Below are 20,103 nucleotides of genomic sequence, written 5' to 3' on the forward strand. Positions count from 1 at the left end.
CAGTCTACCTCGCCTATTGTATCCCACAATGCAAAGCGCTGGAACATCACAGTGGCAGTTAAAATTACGGACAGCGGCAGCATTCCAGCAGAAGGGGGCGCTACAGCTAAAGAAGCAGCTGTTTGATCTTGACGGGCTGTTATTTATTTCTGCTTTACAAAACTGGAAACTGGCGCCTGGTGTAGCATGCAGCTAAATACATGTGAACAGCTCCGTACTACAGACTACGAACACAGTATGCAGTATGTAGCATGTAGTATAGAGCATGTAGTATACAGCATGTAGTATAGAGCATGTAGTATGTCATTTCGAACACAGCCAACAAAATAAAGTCTGGCTCCTCCCTCCCAGTAAAGTGTGACACAGAGTTTAAGAAAAGTGTCCGTAAAGTTTTATTCAGTCTCAGTATGACCAGGTGGATTACAGACCTGCTGAAGCTGAAACAACTAAAATGTTGTGATTTCAGAATCATCTCTTTTATTCTTTCTCCACGTTGAATCAGAAATGGAAGCTTTGGTCACATAAGAGTGAAAAAACATTCGTATACAGTGCACTTTAAAAAAAGAAAAAGGGCTCATTTTGTGACTTTACAGGAAATCAAACGGAGCGACTGATCGACGTTAAGGCAACAGACCGACGCTCCACCGTCAACTGGAATGACAGAAACATGTGATCAGAAAGAAACACGACTACAGTTAGTGACGATGATGATGATGAAGATGATTAGCGTTCATTAGTTAACTAATACAAACATATACAAGGCTGTTTATTTAGTGACATTACACTTTAATAAGAACAGGAACCGAGAGCTGGACTCAAAACGCCTTCACACAGCAGCAGCACAGGAAGTTCACCGACACATTAAAACCACCCCCAGACACACACCGCCAAAATAAGACAACAGAGAACAGAAGAGGAGGGAGATGAGGACAGAGTGACGCTGAAGCAGCAACCACAGAGTGAAAGAGGAGAGACGGACAGACCGCAGCACCTGGACCGGACTGATCTGTGAAACCTCCACCTGATCAAGTGTGTTTCTGAGTCAGCTTAATGTCTACGTGTCCTCAAACAGGTGACACAACTTTTAGCTTCTCTGACTGACCTTCACAGGTGAGAAGCTTTTCTTCTTCTGCTGTTTTTGTTACTCAGACGAGAGTTTCAGGAGCATCAGCACCTTCTGCTGGTGACGTCTGAAACTGTCGCCTGTTAACGTTGGATCCCTTGAAACAGAAACAGGAGCCATTTTACGTCACTCAGGAGGAACCAGTACAACCAGTACAACCAGTACAGGTGCTGCAGGTGTGATACTGAACCAATAGAAGCAATGGAGGAGCTGCAGGAGAGAGAGGAAGAGGAGGAAGAGGAGGAAGAGGATGAAGGACGGTGTCTGTTAGTGATGAAGACTTCCTGTCTTTTTTAACCCTCTGTTCTCTCTCTCTCTCTGGTCCAGAGTTCTCAGTGTTGATCGTCCGTCCGCCCAGGCTCCGCCCCACGGTGGGTGTGTCCAGTTACAGGGGGCGGGGCTGCAGCGAAGGGGCGTGTCTAGTTGTATGTCGGCAGGGTCACACAGTTAAGTGTTCCCTTTCAGAACGCCCAGACAGCTCTGCAGCAGCTGGAGGTTCCCCTGCAGGTGAGAGGGGAGGGGTCAGAGACAGGTGACAGGTAAAAACACATGAACACAGAAACAGGAAGTGGGTCCTCCTGTTCGTCCTACACATTTACTGATTGTTTCATCTGGATGTTTCTGCTGTGTTTGTGCTAAGCTAGGCTAAAGCCATGTGACCTGTGTATGACGGTGTCGTGCACTGGTTACCTTGGCGTGTTTGAGCTCCAGCTCGGCGAGCTCCACCAGGTTCTTCCTGAACGCTGCGACTCGTCTCGTCTTGAAGTCGATGAGCTCTGAGTCACAAAACAATCATGTTACATGCTGCAGTGGGGGGGGGGGGTCTGATCAGCACTATTGATCAGTGTGTGTGTGTGTGTGTGTGTGTGTGTGTGTGTGTGTGTGTGTGTGTGTGTGGGATATGTGACTCAGGAAACTCATCAGTGAGTGCTCAGCCTGTTTATTCTTCCTTCCTAACGTGACTCGCTGTGCTGAGTTACACCTGGGGAAGTGAATCAAGTCTTTCTCAGGTGTGAGGTGCACTCGGTGCACTCGGTGCACTTGGCTGACCTTGCTTGGCGGACTCGGAGATCTTCTCAAACTTGTGGCAGCAGAGCTGCTGGCTGGTCTCGGCCTGCAGGACGTCTCTGTTTTTGGCTCGAGCTTTGTCCAGAGCCTTGTTGGCGTTCTCGTAGTCGACCAGAGAGCGGCTCCTCCGGTACAGCAGGTCCTGCAGCGGGCACACCACCAACACACACTCTTAGAATCAACTAAAGCATATGTTTCACACACTATAATCCATCAACCACTGTCTGTAGCTAAGAGCTGTGATGCTTTCAGTGTCCGTTAGAAACCTGGGCCCGTACTCACAAACATTCTCACAACACTCTCAGAGAGATCCTAACTTTGCTTAAAATCTTCTAGCAAGGAGTCCTAGCCTAGGAGTGATTGAGGAACACTCTCAGAGCAACTCTGAGCAAGAGAGGGACAGAAACTTTGATCTTAGTGAGGAGGCGTGGTTAACCCTGCTGCTAGGTATGACACATTCTTTCAGAAGCTGTGATTGGTTGAAAAAAAAAATCTCTCTTAGTGATGATGGGCAGAGAAGGACAGTGACATCTATCGGCCTAATCATATTATTTACTCAGACATTGTGTCATCATGAGCACTATTTAATGTACTGAACATCTCTGTTGAATAAATTGTTTGAAACACATGCTCATCTCCACATGCAGTTATATTCACTGGATCACTTTTATTTACCTGCTGCTCATTTTAGTGCTTGATCTCACTGATATTAACGGCTCATCTTCTCAGTTTGTGTGGACGCTGGCCAGCCTATAAAGCTTATAAGAAGCTGCGTTTGCTGCATTAAACGAGAAGAAGAAGAAAACCCAGCTGGACGGAGGGACGGTGTTTACTTTATCTCAAGTAGTTGATGAATAAAAAACATTTGAGGACATAAATTCAGCCCCAGTTTTACAGCTCAAACCAAGAGGCAGGCATGGGGAGATGTAGCGCAGCAGATAAATGCATCTTTCCCTCTGGTTGTGCGCACTAGTGAGGAGTGTGAAAGCAGTGGTAGGCTCTGTGTTAAAGTCTCACGTGAGAGGGGAGACTGCAGCACCCAAACAGTCTGTATGCACAGGTGAGATAGTTTACCTCTTACCTGTAACTGCTGTCAGAATTAAAATATGCCCGTGCAATAACACGGATGTGCGTCCCATACCCAACCCGCTGTACCCATGCCTATTCCCTTTAATTGTGATCACTCTGATTGACGGTTGCGACAGACCAAAGTCATCACTGCTGCACTTTGCATTTTTCCAGTTGCCAAATATTTGAATGTTGTGATCACTTTCATTTGTGGCAATATCGTGTTGTTGCGTCGCATCTCTAATGAGATCTACCACAAACGTGATCCCTGCACGATCCACTCTGTAGGCTGTTGTTTCATTGGCTGACTGTTATTCAGTGTTTGGAGAACTTTTCTCCGATCGCTCTGTCTTTCCGCCATTTTCTTCTCTGCTTAGGAAACTCTTAAGCCTCTTAAAAGTCCTCCTCACTACTCCTCACAGTTTCTCACCTTAGCAGCTCTCTTAGGGGCTGAGATGCTTTCTGAGTAACTTTGATCTTTACCAGGATCTTAACTTTAAGGGACATTCTTAGAAAACGTAACGATTCTTAGAATTTTCTTAGAATTTCTTCACTAGGAGCAACTCTTTGTACGAGGAAGCTTTATGAATACGGGCCCTGACCTTTGCAGCTTGTGACTCTCTCAGGTAATACTTGAGCAGGTCGGCCAGCTTCAGGTCTTCATCTGCTGCAACTCGAGCTTCGATCTTCTGCAGAACAACGACACAAAGTTCAGGTGTGACGGAGAAACAAACAGCTGATCACAGCTTCAGATGTTCACACAGGACAAAAGAAAAGACGACAAACGTACCCTCGTTTTCTCAAACAGCTCGGACACTTTCAGGAAGAACCTGCAACAGAAGAAACAGGAAGCAGGTCAACAGGAGGAAGTGATGTCACCTCCCTGTCTGCTGTTAAGTGTCTGGTGATGTAAACAGCTGGATGGTGTTCGTACTTGCAGACGTCTGTGGAGTCCTGCGTGCCTAATGTGTAGAGAGACGAGGCGATTCTGTTGATGTCGTCTGCAGCATCTGAGTGCACAAAAACATTTACACCATGTTTAATCTTTCAGAATATTTCCCACAATGCACCTGGACAGTGTTCCACTTCTCTTCAACCTGTTCAGACTGTGTGTTGTAGCTTACTTTTGTGCGAGCGGATCATTCTGTCAGATTTGGCCGAGGCGTCTTTCACTCTGTTGTGATATTCTAACAGAAACGTCTTCTCGTGCTCGAAGAAGTCGTCCACATCCTGAAAAACAGGAAACATTAATAAAACCAGCAGAGAGCAAGGAGGAGGAGGAGGAGGAGGAGGAGGAGGAGGAGGAGGAATATTAAACTCTGATGTTAGTCACCTTGACTCCGGCCACCAGGACGCCATCAGCAGACTTCACCACGTTCTTAAAGAAATCCTCCAGTTTCTCCTTCTTGTTCTTTCCTCGTACACTCAGCTGTGGCACAGGAGAGGTCAAAGGTCACACATCAACAGAATAGTCATGGAATAGGTACACAGCAGTGACTGCAGGTGTGACTCACGTCCTGGTTGTACTCCAGGAAGACGTGGAAGTTGAGGTCTTTCCTGAGGACAGGGTGAGCGGCGACGCGGCACAGGAAGACCTCGTGCATGGCGACGGTCTTCTTGAAGATGGCGAGGTACTCTCTGAGAGAAAGCACACAGCGGTCAGTGTGACACACCCGAGTGACGCTGTTCGGGTAAACTTTATAAGTGTGTGAGTGACTCACGCCTCCAGCTCCTGCTTCATCTTAGTGAACTCCTCCTTGGTCATGGATCCCTCTCCCTCGCCGAGCTTCTGCAGCTTCTCTCTGGACGCGTCAAAGTCCGGCCGGGGGGGCGCGGGGGGGATCTACAGCACAACGCCGACAATGAATACTGTGTGTGTGTGTGGGTCCAGGTTTGCGTGTGCATCTGTGTGTGTGTGCGGCTCTTACGATGTATCCGGCGTACTCTTCATTCTCGACGAACGAGTCGTGCAGCCAGATGAACTCTTCGTGCTGTCGGACCACCGAGAACTCGTTCTGCTTGAAGTTAGGGAGCGTGCTCTGTGGAACAGGAAATACATCATCAGGTCAGCTGACTCATGGAGCGTCAGTGTGTTCTATCCAGTTCTAAATATATAGGACCAAACTATGCAGAGACGTCCTCACGGCACCGGTTTAAACTGAGATGAAGTCTCACCTTGGTGTGGACGGTGAACTTGACCTTGTCTCTCTCGCTCAGAGCGTCCGAGATGTCCACCTGCAGCGTGGCGTCTGTCTGCAGATCTACGTTCACCGCCCGCGGCTGCAGGAGCAGAGACCACAAATCCCATAATGCACCACACCCACTGATTAGCAGACACACCATGAACCTGAAGGAGTGACATCACACTGACGGATAACACCTGTAACCATCGGCTGACCAGTGCCCAGTGTGATGAGCTGTTAGCTCGGCTCAGTACCAGGATTTCTCTGATGGACACCAACTACCGGCGTCCTGTTTCAGCTGTGGAGCGCCTGTCCATCTGTCTCACTGAGTGGCAGTTTCACTGTATCTATCAAGTCACACGTGGGCTGAGATCTGTCTCACTACAGCGCTATGAAGCCACAACAAACAGATGTTACTGAGATTTAATGACAATAAACAGGCTGAGAGGATGCTGAGAGAACTACATCAGGAGGCAGGTCTGTACACAGAGTTCATGCTGTGTCAGGTCTGTCTGTGAGACGACAAGAACACGACTTAAAATGACTGTTTTTTTAATGGAGTTTGGTTTGACCGTTTCTGATGCAACTTCGGGTGAATCTCAACGCTGAAAGACTTCAATGAAAAAAAGTCACAGAAGTAAAAATGATTAAAATGTCACGAACATGAAAACACAAATAGAGAAACAGTGCTGGTCCTTAGAGCACATCTGAACCCGTCGAGCAGGAAGGTCCGTCATGAACACAACTTTGACCTCCTGAACTTCACAGCTTTCACATCTGAATCTGGGTTCATGTGGTTTCATTTTCCCTCAGATGATAATATTGAATCTAAAACTCAAACAGGACAGCTGACTCAATCTCTGAAGTTTGATTAAGTAAAATGATAAAAGCCTCATGTATGCTCAAAGGTCAGATTTTAGAGGGATCTGTATGCAACATAGTTCCATCAGGTCAAAGTTCAAAGCAGCAGGGTGATGAGCAGCGTTTCCGTTTGTTGAAGAAAGTTTGACCGGTTTTTATTTGTTCTTTTCTTCTTCTCTGTTTACATCCTCTAAACGCTAACGAGCCTCCTGACAGTCATGTGACCTGTGTGTGACTAAACCTGCAGCTCATGGTGGTCCGTCTGCCCCCCTGAAGATCACTGCAGCGTCTCAACACCATCTGATATTTATTAAGATGTTTGCACCTGTAAACAGCAGCTCTGTTTTAATCCATACAGTGATTTTTTAAGAATAATTCTGATGTTATTCTGTTTTTTTATCAAATCTCATGATCAGACTCAGACTGACAACATGTTAGTCTGCCTGTCAGGACAGTGGGGACCAGCAGAGGATGAGGAGTTCAAGCTTCTTATTACAGAAAATTTAATATTTTAATGTTTTCAACTGTTGAACAGAGAAAGTTATCAGCACGTTAATGATCGATGACTGAACACAGGAGTTAAGACGTCTCACTCTTCTGTCTTTCCTTGAACTTCACCATCAGATTTTAACTGCAGGTACTAACCAGCTAACATCTGAGTGTGTGTGTGTGTGTGTGACAGTCATGTGACAGCCTGATGGTCAAGCAGCACAGCAGGGAAGCTTATTAACAACACGTTAATAATCTGAAACCACTGTTAGCGGTTAGCTCAGCCTCTGCTCCATATGTTATCCAGGTTAGCTCAGTTAGCCGTTGAAGCTAACGGCCTGCAGCTGGGTCTCTGTTTGGACTCTCAGCTTGGAGAACTAGTTTAACGACAGCTGACACACACACACACACACACACACACACACATACACATATACACATACACACACACACACTAAAGTCCGTTAGCATACAGCTACCGTTAGCAAATACGACTAACCTGGCTAGAAAACCAGAGCTAATGCTAGCAGCTGCTTCAGCCGAGCAGAACAGAACTCAGAGCTGAGCCCAAACACACAGATAGTTAGACAAGTGTACAGACAGGTAAACACAAACAAAGACAGACAGGTGATAAAGTGAGCACTCACTCCCCGGTCCTCCTCGGAGAGGAAGTCGGGTCCGTCGTCCAGCCCTTCCTGCTGCGGGGACAGAAGCAGAGAGGCGGACAGAGCCGTTAGTCTTACCGACACACTGACCGTAACACAACAACAGCATAACCACCGGAGCACAGGCGGACCCCGGGGCCCCTTAACGAGCTGATAAAAGAGAAAAACAAGAGGCAGAGGAGAGAAAAGAGATAAACCCACCATCATGGCTGCGAACGGGTGGAGACAGGAAGTGCTGTGACGTCACGACGGCCAGGCAGATTTCATGAATCAAACTGAAAACAATATAGATAGATAGATAGATAGACGTACTTATTGATCCCAAACTTTATTTAATCTGATTTAGTTAAAATTTTGTTCTATTAAATGTTAACCTTTTTATTTTCATCACATTTTGTTTTATTTAAATTTAATTTTATCATATAACATTACATTTATTTATATTTAATTATATTTGACTTTCATTATTTTCTAATTTAATTGAACTTTATTAAATTTGAATTTAAGTTTATGTTTTGTTAAATGAGTCAACAAATATTCTGTCATTGTCATTAATCTAAGCGTAATTTACGTGCACAAAGATTTATCTGGAATAACCAGCACATTCTGAAAACAATACAATAACAACCCGTGTCTGTAGTTATCAACCATAATCAGTGTGTAAATATGTAATAACTGGTCATAACAGGCTGTGTGTTTGTATGTAGAATTAAATCTGCCTGCAGTTCCGCTCAGTGACCAGCAGGTGGAGACAAAACTCTGAACAGCATTCTGATCTGCTGACTCACTTTGGGGATTCTGGGTAATGGAGTCTCTTTCTCTCACTGTTGAATCAAACCATTGACGGTACAAATATACATTGATCCATTTCTGCATATGACATTTATCTATTTGTATAAACTAATAAAGCTCTGACTCTGACTTTACACTGAAGTCATTATGAACTATTATAAACCGTTTTTAAAGGGCAAATTCACCGATTTTCAACCTCAGTCCTATCAAGCTGTTATGAGGAGCTAATGCCTTTGGAGGACGTTATCCGCTTCTCTGGAAAACCTCCGCCAGACTACGTAAAATGCGTCATCTGGCAGACACCAGGGAGCTCGCTCAACTACACTTCCTCAATCCAGAACGCCCGTCCCCTTTGATCGCCTGCAGCAATCACTGTCTTTGACTGGAAACAGGAAGTGTTTTACTCCAGCATCTCTTTACCTTTTGCTCTCCGCACACTCCGGTACAACACAGGTGAACACTGTGATGCTCTGTCTTTTTTTGTTTGTAGATATATTTGGTGAGACTCTAAGGCGGGAATTCACTAAAGGATTGCGCGGCTTTTGTGCTCGCTAAACCTGCAAATGACATGAAGACTCTGCCTCGTACTCACCTCAAAGTGCGCTGCAGAGCAAACAGCGTCTGTGCGCTCTGGAGCCATTTGTGCGTATTTTAATGAGTCATGTTCTGCAAACATTCGGGGCAAATTTGTCTCTTTTCTTTGCCTTGTGGCAAAAAGCACCTAGTTCACAAACGGCAGGACGAACAGCAGGTGGTGGGAGCGGTGGTGCAGTATTATAAGAGCTGTCAGAGTTTACACTGATCATGACGACAATTCACCATTTGTGTGATCAAAAATGTGTTTGTCTGTAAAAACAGTCTGTTCATAATATGTTGTCATTATTATTATAATTGGGAGACCAATCAGTCCGGGGCTGTGCGAGGCTCGACCTCGGCACACTTTGTCCACATGTCTGGAGCCGTTACGCAGGACGGGGGTTATTATATGGACGAGCTGCTGTTGCACGCCCGATTAAATCTGCCCCCCTCTCCAGTCTCCTCGTCGATCTGTGCAGGCAATTGGGGTCCGTCAGTGTGCGCGCAAGTACGGCTGAGAGCACAGCAGAGAGCACAGCAGAGAGCGGAGCTGCAGACAGCTTCTCTCCCCAATCAGACACAAAACAGGAGCAAATTTCACGGAGCTGTGAGACTTACTGGGCAATGTGCTCTGTGAATCGGACCCTGAGACGAGTGAATGAGCTCCTATGTTTACCAACTGTTCTGGTCGAAAGAAAGAACAATACGAACTTCTTGCGCAGACCTATAACCCCGCCCTCACTGGGCCGTTCCTTTCAGAGGGAGGAGCGCAATGCATGCTGGGTGTTGTAGGACTGTAGAAACCACAAGCTGTTCGTACAACTTTCTCCACAGCTAAGGCCAATTTAAAATATTATTGCTTCTATTGATTGCAGAGAACAGCAGCTTTGACTGACAGCGGCTTTTTCCAGGGGTGAACTGCTCCTTTAAAGTCGAGGTGAAATGAAAAATGTCATTTTAATCCTTTTAGATCATCACGGTGATATTGTGCATCTATTTGACAATATAGGCCAAAAAAAAGACAGAAAATCCATTTCTTCGTATTCTTATATCAAAATCATTTTTTCTTCCGGTAAATCTAAATTTCACGCGTGTTTACGTCAGTTAGCACCAAACAATTTCAACCAATCAATCTGCAACATTTAGCAGCAGAGCACCAAGAACGCTCGGTCAGTTAGCTAGCTGCTGCGCTGTGGAGAACGTCTGTCTACGCCCACTTCTCAACCATCAAATCAAATCCCTCTAATGATATGTCCCGCCTGCACGTCCTGTTTCACTCGGAAATACGTCACGATACGGAAGCTAGATACTCTCGAAATGTCGTTTCAGCTCGACTTTAAAAGTCTGCAAATCAAACGATAACTTCAAAGCTATTTAAAGCATCTTCACACAAGTGTACACACCTCAGCCTGTCCACAGGTAAACTGTCAGAGTGCTGAACCACCTTAAAGGAGCAGCTGCTGCTTGTGATAACTCTGCAATGGTTCAAAGCGTCTCATTGGACAAAGCGACGTTCACCGGCTCAGACGATTCACTACTCGTGTTCATCATAAAAACAATAGAGAATTGATCGATTGGGAGTTGATGATTATGGTGTGTCCCTCATCAGCACAGTCCGGCTCTTTATGAATCTTTACCCACTGATGAACTTTATTTTGACTTCATATCTCATCATGTTTACTCAGCATCTCATCCATCAAACGTCTGTTCGTCTGTTCACACGCTCCTCTGATGGACTCTCATGTTGTGTGACTGATGTGTAGTTGTGTGTCGTCTCTCTGCAGTTGCTCTGATGTTGAGCTCAGCTCTCTCGTCCGTCTGTCCAGTTTTTCCTTTTGTGGACGTGATGACGGGACTCTGAAGCATGTGTGGTCCAGAAATAGCAGCAGGAGGATCAGATTCTCCCGAGTCGATCAGAGAGAGAGCAGCTTCCTCTGAGCGTTTCTCACTCTTTTATACTTCATCGAAACACGGCGGACAGCAGGAGCCCTCTAAACATGAGCTGCACACACACACACACACACACACACACACACACACACACACACACACACACACACACACACACACACCTGGTCCTGGTCTCTGCTGGGGTCAGACCAGAACCTGAACCAGGTTTAAACACTAACACCTTTTAAGGGCAGGAATGTACAGCTTCATTCATCTCCTGAGGCCACTCATCTCAGACAGGAAGTCAGGACTCAAGACAGGAAGTCAGGACTCAGACAGGAAGTCAGGACTCAAGACAGGAAGTCAGGACTCAGACAGGAAGTCAGGACTCAAGACAGGAAGTCAGGACTCAAGACAGGAAGTCAGGACTGAGCAGAAAATATGGGGCTTGTTCGGCCCAAAACGATCATTGCAAAATGCCTTTAAAGAGCAACTTGCAGGTTAAACTTTTTATGACATTAGGACTCAATCTTGTCTGAAAGTGTGGGAAAAGTTCATCCTTGATTTCAGATGATTTACAGACACAAGGGCTCGAGTAAAAGTGTCCGTTTTCAGTAAAGCGGAGCGGCTCGCGCTGTCCGACTGCCTCAGCTCAACGAGCAGAAGGAGGTGGTGAGTCCGAGCGGTGGAATCGTCTTGTGTAGATATTATGTCTGTAGTCTCACGGTGCATCTCACCAGCTCTTGGCTATTTATTTATTTTGTGCCAGTTGCACAAATTGTAGCCTGACGGGACATCGAGCCGCCGTTACAGATGGCAACACGATATAGCTGATACCAGCTGAGCCTCGCCCATTAGTAAGTGTGATGGGTAAGTGTTAACGCTCCCTCCTGATACTGCACATGATGCGTTACAGCCTTTGGTATGTGATAAACTTTACAGTGTTGTTGATGGCGCCGGTCACTCAACCCGACACCTGCCTACTCCTGTGGCCGTTACTCCTGCTCCTCCTGGCCTGCTCCTCCTGCTCCTCCTGGCCGTTTGTGGGTTGTTACCGGGTGCTGGCACTAGCAGAGACAGACAGCAGGATGAGCAGAGGACAGACGTGGGGGAGCCACGAGCAAATAGAAAGATGGGCGACCAAACAATTTCACAGATGCTTGTGGACGCACGAGAACACGGAGCTGTTCAAAGTGTCGGGTGAAAAAGGAGAGAGGAGCGGGGTCGCTTAAAGTAAAACTAAACATGAAAGTGTGCGATCGTGTCGAGCGATCGTGTCGAGCGATCGTGTCGAGCGATCGATCAGAGCGCTCTCCGTTTACTTCTGGGAGTTTTCCCACGTGGAAATTCTGACCAATCAGAGAGCAGTTTCCTCGCACATCAAAACGTTTGGTCCGCTGGTGAAAGCTGCCGTGTGAACACAAACCGAACTCGACCAAACAAACCGACTTCAGGTGTGAATGTGCCGATAGGCCGCGGGACGAGGAGGAGGTTCTGTGTGAACGGACCTGCGTTACACCTCACCTGCAGCTCAAGGATCAAAACCGGTTCTAAACTGGTTCTAATGAGGTTCTGACTCTTAAAGTGTCGGCTGAAGTCTAATGGAGCTGTTCTAGTTCTATTTGGGGTTATACAAACTGTACAACTGCTAATGGTTCTAGAAGGTTCTGCAGCCAGTAACTTACTTGTGGTTCTAAAGGTAATCACTGAAGTATAACTGATTGAACTGGGTTTTACTGGAGTTGGACTCGTTCCAAAGAAGTCATTCAGGTTCTGTTGTAGTTCTACTGAGGGTATTCTGTTCTACTCCTGAAGGTTCTTATGAGGTTCTGCAGACAGTAACTACATTCAACTCTGGACGAAGTGGTTCTTACACGGTTCCACTGAGGCCGTACTGTCATCACGGGTTCTGCTGGAGTTTAAAGTTATTCTTTACGAAGGAACACACTGGTTAAGGTTCTACTGACTTTGTTGTGGTTCTAAAACACTGAGGTAATAAAGGTTCTTATGGGTTTCTGTGGTTCTACAGGGGTCACACTGGTTTCATGATGGTTCTACTGAAGCTTTACATGTTCTTATTAGAACATAGTGGTGCTATACACAGGTTGTATTAGAGGTCCAATTGTTGCTACATGTGCCTGAACAGGGTCACACTGGTTCTAATGAGTTCTACGTGTTGTTGGCTGAGCTTCTGCAGAGCTCAGTTTTCACGCTAACCCACTGACTGAAAAAAGGAACCATTAATACATAGACATCTTTTTACGAGGTCCCCAGGTGGACCCCAGGTGAGCGTGTGAAAGCGCTCTGTGATTGGTGGATTGAGAGAAGAGGCGGGAGGCGTCAGATCTGCCACAGGCTTTTATTGCAAAGTGGCTTCCTGTGATCTCAGAAACAACGTTCCACTTTAAGGCTCCAGATGTCGTCGTGTTCTTGTTGTTGTTGTTGTTGTTGTTGTTGTGGGGTCGTCTCTCACTGGCGGGGGGCTAATCTGCTTCCTGTTGTGTTTCTTTACAAAATAAAAGTGCACTCTAACTAACTGGTGTGACGGTTACATTCAAACTGAAAGTAAGGCGACGACCAAACAGCTAGAATGACGGTGAGTCCGACAGGAATGAAACGGAGGTAAACAAACGTTAGCTTGGTGAATTTGACGTCGGGGTGTTTCTGTCTCGACCTGTAGTGTTTCAACAAAAAGTGCCGGCTTTAATCTTCTTCTTCTTCTCTTCTCTGAATGCATAGTCTAACAATACTTCTGCCTGGTTTAACATACTGGAGGAGAAACAACAGTGAACAATAATAAATAAAGTCATATGTAAAAAGCTTCATGCTGCGACCCGTGTGCTGCAGGAGGCGGAGCCCCGCGGCGCGGCGCTCGCCTCCAGCACGTGTGTCTGCTTCCTTCACATGGACTTTTTGGCAAAACTCTGGCTGTGAGAGAGACAACCTTCCTGGGGTTTGGTAGTGTGTCATCTTTTGTTTGATCTGCCAGGTGAACAGAAGTCAGGTGGCAACAAACTGGGAGGTGTTTGCATATCATTATGTTAATGAGATCTCCTTCATGTTGGAAAAACGCAAAAAGAACAAAAACAAAAACAAAGAGGCCTAAAGACGCTAACTCCTTCAGGACATGGATACAGACAGAGCAAGCTGCTGAGTGAAGCGGCGGTGTTCAGGTGGGGTCAGGTGCTTCGGTCCGGATGGCACGGCGGTTGGCTTGGCTCCGCTCGGCTCGCCGCGGTGACATCACAGCGGCTTTCCCTCCAGAGACACCACCACGTTCCCGCCCAGCTTCTCAGCCAGCGTGGTGCGGTCCTGGATGTCGTCCAGCCCGTTCACCTGCCACTCGTGTTTAATACCTGAGGAGACACACCTGAGGTCACTGAGGGCTCACAGACACACCTGAGGTCACACAGGAAGACAACACACAAACACACACACACACACACACACACACACACAGACACAGACACAGACACAGACACACACACACACACACACACACACACACACACACACACACACACACACACACACACACACACACACACACTCTCTTCTCACTTATCAATAAGAGGTTATTGATCTGCCTGTGCTCCGAGCGTCCCTGTGTGTTGTTTATCTTTACATGATTAATAACGAAGCGGCCCGCGCTCTGACTCGTTTATATCTGGCTCTGCTACAAATGTCCAGCAGATGTAATCTGAAGAGAAAGAAAGAAGAGAAGTGTGGGCTTTATTAAAGGCCATTCACTGATGTGTTCACTCAGCCCTTTAACGTCTGCGTGGCGTATTAGGGAAACATTTTAATGCTTACTGTGCAGGCGTCACGTCGCTGCCGCCGGCCGCTCTCTGTGCAGTAACATGCAACTGTTCTCGTCTTCAGTTCTTTCGCTAATATCGATCAAACACTGAAGTCTGCTCTCCGCTGAGGGCCCCGCCTCTCCACACTCACACACTCAGAGCATGCAGGGGCGGGGCTTACACGGACAGACAGGTATCTCTCATGCTCGCACTGATTTGAAGCAGAGGCAAGTTTTCTGCAAATTTACATCTTTGATATCGTGATGGGACACGGGAAGGATACGGTGTGGCACAGCCCTCACCTGAACACACCTCAACACACCTGAGACTCACACAGGAGGACAACACACACACCTGACACTCACACAGGAGGACAACACACACACCTGAACACACCTCAACACACCTGAGACTCACACAGGAGGACAACACACACACCTGACATTCACACAGGAGGACAACACACACACCTGACACTCACACAGGAGGACAACACACACACCTGAACACACCTCAACACACCTGAGACTCACACAGGAGGACAACACACACACCTGACACTCACACAGGAGGACAACACACACACCTGACACTCACACAGGAGGACAACACACACACCTGAACACACCTCAACACACCTGTTGACACACAACATGACAGATGTTTCAGGTGTGTCAGGGAGGTGACTTCCTGTTTTATATGTACTCACACTACCTGCGGTGGTACCTGCCTGACAGCACACACTGCTGATATCTACCTGTGTGATGTCATCACTCACTAAATTGCAGTTAAAGCTCTTAATACAGGAAGTGGTCAGCAATATGACAAATGAGCTAATGAAGCATGCTTTGCTAACTAGCATCATGAAAGTTGTTCAGTTGTTTCTCTGTTCTCAGGTCATGTGGTCACGAGGTCACGAGGTCACAAGGTCACGTGGCAGCTCACCTGTAAACTTCTTTTTGATGGCATCTTTAGAGCTGGCGTAGATCATCTTGCTCTTCAGTGGAGCGCTCTCTGGAGCCCTGAGAACAAACAACACAGTCAGAACACAGAAGTCAGCAGTCAGGTGACCGGCTGGTCAGGTGACCGGCTGGTCAGGTGACCGGCGGTCAGTCCAGGACAACATGTGTGGGCCTGCCAGGGCCTGGTTACAGGGGCGATGGCGGGCGGAGGAGCACATGAGGATGTAATGTGGTAATAACCAGAGAACACCTGACAGGTAGTTGAGTGTGTGTTGACTCAGAGAGCCTCTCTGACCCTGACAGGGACTCGCACATGAACCCAGGTGAACCCTTGGTTCTGCCGTTTCCTCTCAGCCAATAAAAAGAAACAAGACAAATGTTTGGTGTGACAGTCCTGATCGGGAGTCAGTCCCTGTACTTTCAAAATAAAACTTCCTGCTGCTCCCTTTCCTCCTGAATCCGAAGATGAGTGATAACAGAGAGATCAGATCAGCTACAGGTCTAGAGCTGATCAACACAGGCCAAACTGACCACAGAGGGTGGAGCTTCACATGACAGACATGAATGTGTTGTTATGAGAGCACATGACTGTGAGCAGCCTCAGTACATCAGCTGATCACCTCCAACAATTACTGGTCTTGGATCAGTGCCGTACCAGAAGATGAAGACGAGGTCCTCCTTCTTGGACTCCTTGGTCTCATAGGTGGCGTCGTACAGTCCGTATCTGCAGTCGTTGAGGGGGAGGAGCTTGACGAAGCAGGCGTAGGGGTCGTCCACCGTCTCCCCGATGTCCCCCACGAGGATCTGCTTCCCCTCCTCCACGATGATCTTCTTCCTGTCCTCGCTCAGACAGAACAGCACCGCCTTCTTCCTCTTCCTCACCTCGTCCTGGGTCGAAGACTTCCTCACCTTCATGTCGTTGAACACCCTGATGACCTCATCGTTCACTGTGACACCTGACGCCTGCAGACAACAGGAAGGGCACAGTGACACATGACACAGAGCTGGACAGAAGGAGGTTTGATACTGATGTTGTTCAGTGTTACAGTATGTTCTGGTTGGGTCTGAACCTCATAGTTTACAGGAAGCTGTGATATTGTGACCTTTGATTGACCCCACTGTTACAGGAAGTAACCGACACCTAAAGTCTCTGCTTCAATTAGCTGATGAAGCAATGAACTGAGAGTTGGCACGTTTCCCCCCCTCCACATGAACGTCTCCATCATCATAAACACTTTAAAGCCCGTTCAGAGCTTCTCTAAGTGCTGTGACAACATGCGCACACAGTCCTTTAATGTTTGATCCACTCAAACAACTCGCTTTTTATTTTACAAGCTGCTGATTAGATTTATGATAACTAATCCTCTAATCGCTCACGAGACGGGAAATACAATAAAACTTTAAATCACACGACCTCTTCCTTTAAAGTTCTGCACTTTGTTCATCTGAAAGACGGTTTGAATCCCCTGACAGGCAGGACGCACGCTGTGGCCGCACACCGATGATGTCATTTCTGGATGGATGGTCCTGACTCAGACACTGAGCATGCTAGCATGCTAATGTTAGCCTCACTCTGGTCTCGTGTGTTTGCACCTTTATCGGTTTTTGAACTCGTTCACACGTTTCCTGAAGACTCCAAGAAAACCTCAAAAACTCGCCGACTCAAAAAAGAGCTTTTTGAGCCGGCGAGGCCGGGTGTGAGGGCGCTCTTAAATGCGATCTACTTCCTGTTAAGACAAGAAGCTCAGTCAGGCATGTTAACCAACAGAGTGCTGCAGGAATGACTCTGAATCCTGATAATGAGTTTGCATTTTCCATTTCCTGCGTCAGCATGTGAAAGAGTTCTTTGATGGTTTACGAGATGAAGAGTTTTCATATAAAGCAGGAAACACGACTCTCCAGGTTTCTGCAGACATTACAGGAACAATCTTGAGCTTGTTCATGTAAATAAATGTCTGTAAGTCTCTCTCTCTCTCTGAATGAGGTAACACATGCTGACTGAGCCTGTGGCCCACTGATGAAAGCCTTCACATCTGCAGTATATAGTATTATTATGGGCTGGGTGTCTGTGGCGGCGCCCAGTTAGTGACGCGTTTCCCATCAGCCAGCAGTGGTTGGTCTGCCAGAGAGAGTAGGCGGAGCTAAGCGGCTGCTTCTCCGCTCTCTGCAAGTGTTGCGAGTAAACAGTAATCTACTATGGCTGAACAAACAAAGAAAAGATGGATGACTGCAGATACAACTTCAGCAAGAAGTGAAAATCCAAAGAAGAAGAAACAAACTCGACGCTCAGATGAAGCAAACAGTCTGAAAAGGAAAGCGACCGTCAGCCAGGAAAATCAAGAGTTACAACCGGAGCCGACCGTGGACGTCTGGTTAAAGTGCGCAGTTTGAACTGATCAAATGCAGCAACACTTACACCATCTAACCATCAAAAATGATCACAAACTGATTGATCGATCCCGATACATCAACAAAACCAGACAAAGAGTCTGAACATTCCTGACCTGTTGCACTGAAGCGCAGCGTCTGACATGTGCTGTATTCATAAAGCGTTACTGAAAGACATGTTGCAGACGGCGTACAGACTGAGCTGTCCATGCAGTCCTTCTGTCACAACAAAGTTTTACAGACTGTCCCTTTAGGCTGCAGACTAATCAGCTGATCGGAGGGGGACTCCGAGCTCAGCTGATCCACACAGACCTCCATCAGACCCTCAAACTCACGGCTCATATCGATTTAAATACATCCTCTGTTACTATAGTCTGTGTCGGCTCTGTTTGAAACATCTCAGTGCAGAGGAGAGCCGTCACCTGTGACCTCTGTCTGATGTGTTCAATCACAAACAGCAGCAGACAGCTGATCAGAGTGTGACATCACAGCTGATGGTCTGATAGAAACCTGCTCAGGATCAATAATCAGACAGAACAGAGTTTCCTCTAAGGTCAGCACAGACTAAAGACTCATTTCAGTCAATAATTATTTCCTTGATTAATCGTTTCATCATCTAATTTTAATGTTTTGTCCAATCAAACCGACAGCCCTAAAAGCTTCAAACATCCAGGCTGATCCCTCGCTCCCGCCCCGCCCCGAGGACGACCTCGAGCCCGCTCAGCGTCCTGATGTTCTCTACACTAATGAAAGCTTTGAAAGACATCTGTACTCACCGTCAGCTCAGAGACTTCTCTCTTTTTATTTTATCCCTCAAACTAAAGCTGCAGCTAAAGATTTCATTAATATGAATGTTTCCTGAAGCAGTTTGCGGTCACACGCAGCTGGATCAATCTGACAAAGTTCAGACTTTTCTTTCTATAAAAACAACAAATCATTGATCTTATATCTGCTCATTCAGCTTAAAGCTTCTGTAGTCACAGCTGTGACCTGTTAAAGTGTCCATACATTCATTGATTACTGATCAACAGGAAACTCATCAGGAGTAGTTGAGATGACCCCCCCCCCCCCATCAGATCGATCAATAGGAGGAGAGTTGATGACTGTACGTCTTTGTCCATGTTGTTAATGCTGCCAGAAAACAGACCGTTTATATTTAATACATTATATTATTGATCCTGTGAGAGGACTGATAATTACCAGTTTACACATCTAACTGTTAGTCTAGCCGGTTACTGGTTAGTAATGGTAACTGGTTAGTAAAGGTCACTGGTTAGTTATTGCTACTGGTTGACTATCTGATGAGGGTCAGTTGAACCTGCGCTCACCCTGCAGGCCTACAGACAGACAGACTGCAGAGTCACTGCTGTCTGTCTGTCTGTCTGCCTGCCTGTCTTTCTACCTGTACCAACTAACCCGGACCAAGTCAGACCGCCTGGACCCGCTCCTTCAGCTGAACCGGTTTAGTTTGACTCAGTGGGTCCAGCTGGCCTGGTTCAGTCGGGGTCTTGCGGTCTGGTCCCCCCATGCTTTCGGCCGGTCAGCCCCGCAGGACCACAGCGGGGATAAGATGGCCGCCCTGGGCCACACGGCCCGGGGGCAGGCCCGGCCCGGCCCGTCCCGGCTCGGCCTGAAACACGGACCGTCATGTAGATAAATCCAGTAAAACCTCCGTTAACGTTGTTAGACTGATTCCCGTTATGAGGAGACGTTTGTGTGTGACGTAAACACCGAGTAACCGTCGGAGTGTGTGGACAGAGCAGCTAACAGGGAGCGGCAGCCATGCTAGCTAACATGACGCTAACGGGACCCGCGGAGCCGAATAACGGTCCACCGCAGACCGGCAGGATCCGGACTACAATGAAACCAGTTTATCTAGACCACATTCAGACCCGGGGGAGAGACTACCGGCGGCTCTTACCATGTTGTTTATCCGGGGTTTGTCCGCGCTGCTTCGCCGTCAGATCGGGGTTTCTCAGGGGTGAAAGGTAGCGGGGAATGTGGCCGGCAGGAGGAGGAGGAGGAGGGGGAGGAGGAAGCGAGGGGAGGCGGGGCCACACCACAGGGATCAGACCTGCGACACGAACAGAGCAGCAGGGAGAGGACGGGACCGGTTTACCGCATGAACTCATGTTAGACCTGCACAACACGCAAATAATTACACGTATAACGATGTGATATCTGTGAGCTGGATGAGTTTCAAGTCAGGATTAAAATAAAGTCCAGAGTACACAAATA

General features: G+C 47.1%; 2 protein-coding genes across 3 annotated transcripts; both read right to left on the reverse strand.

Annotated features, from left to right (window-relative positions):
* Nucleotides 1-368: 368 nt before the first annotated feature.
* snx6 (sorting nexin 6) lies at nucleotides 369-7,681 on the reverse strand. Of its 2 annotated transcripts, none has more exons than XM_069661425.1 (14): nucleotides 7,659-7,681; nucleotides 7,440-7,490; nucleotides 5,435-5,539; nucleotides 5,188-5,298; nucleotides 4,981-5,102; nucleotides 4,774-4,897; nucleotides 4,593-4,688; nucleotides 4,384-4,489; nucleotides 4,194-4,269; nucleotides 4,050-4,089; nucleotides 3,862-3,948; nucleotides 2,174-2,333; nucleotides 1,814-1,899; nucleotides 369-1,624 (listed from the first exon to the last, which is right to left on the reverse strand). In XM_069661425.1, the coding sequence occupies exons 1-14, from the start codon at nucleotides 7,662-7,664 to the stop codon at nucleotides 1,571-1,573; spliced, it is 1,224 nt and encodes a 407-aa protein (XP_069517526.1). In that variant the 5' UTR covers nucleotides 7,665-7,681; the 3' UTR covers nucleotides 369-1,570. The 2 variants fall into 2 exon arrangements, with proteins under 2 accessions (XP_069517526.1, XP_069517527.1); XM_069661426.1 differs by having other exon boundaries at nucleotides 7,440-7,487; nucleotides 7,659-7,676.
* A 5,379-nt stretch (nucleotides 7,682-13,060) lies between these two features.
* Nucleotides 13,061-19,883, reverse strand: cfl2 (cofilin 2 (muscle)). The gene is made up of 4 exons (XM_069662384.1): nucleotides 19,787-19,883; nucleotides 16,133-16,440; nucleotides 15,461-15,537; nucleotides 13,061-14,071 (listed from the first exon to the last, which is right to left on the reverse strand). Exons 1-4 carry the CDS (start codon nucleotides 19,787-19,789, stop codon nucleotides 13,959-13,961), a joined length of 501 nt encoding a protein of 166 aa, XP_069518485.1. The 5' UTR covers nucleotides 19,790-19,883; the 3' UTR covers nucleotides 13,061-13,958.
* Between the last annotated feature and the right edge of the window lie 220 nt (nucleotides 19,884-20,103).

The sequence above is a fragment of the Semicossyphus pulcher genome, unplaced genomic scaffold (assembly GCF_022749685.1).
Source record: "Semicossyphus pulcher isolate SPU_LCO1_2020_fin unplaced genomic scaffold, fSemPul1.0.p SCAF_14, whole genome shotgun sequence".
NCBI lineage: Eukaryota > Metazoa > Chordata > Actinopteri > Labriformes > Labridae > Semicossyphus > Semicossyphus pulcher.

What these genes read in the sequence shown, in the direction of transcription:
- snx6 (XM_069661425.1), bottom strand. An exon ending in TCCTGGAGTACAACCAGGAC is followed by an intron (nt 4,689 to 4,773) that starts GTGAGTCACACC and finishes CCTGTGCCACAG; the next exon opens with CTGAGTGTACGAGGAAAGAA. An exon ending in AGCTGTTTGAGAAAACGAGG is followed by an intron (nt 3,949 to 4,049) that starts GTACGTTTGTCG and finishes GTTGTTCTGCAG; the next exon opens with AAGATCGAAGCTCGAGTTGC.
- cfl2 (XM_069662384.1), bottom strand. An exon ending in GACCTCGTCTTCATCTTCTG is followed by an intron (nt 15,538 to 16,132) that starts GTACGGCACTGA and finishes GTTTGTTCTCAG; the next exon opens with GGCTCCAGAGAGCGCTCCAC. An exon ending in CATCAAAAAGAAGTTTACAG is followed by an intron (nt 14,072 to 15,460) that starts GTGAGCTGCCAC and finishes GTGTCTCCTCAG; the next exon opens with GTATTAAACACGAGTGGCAG.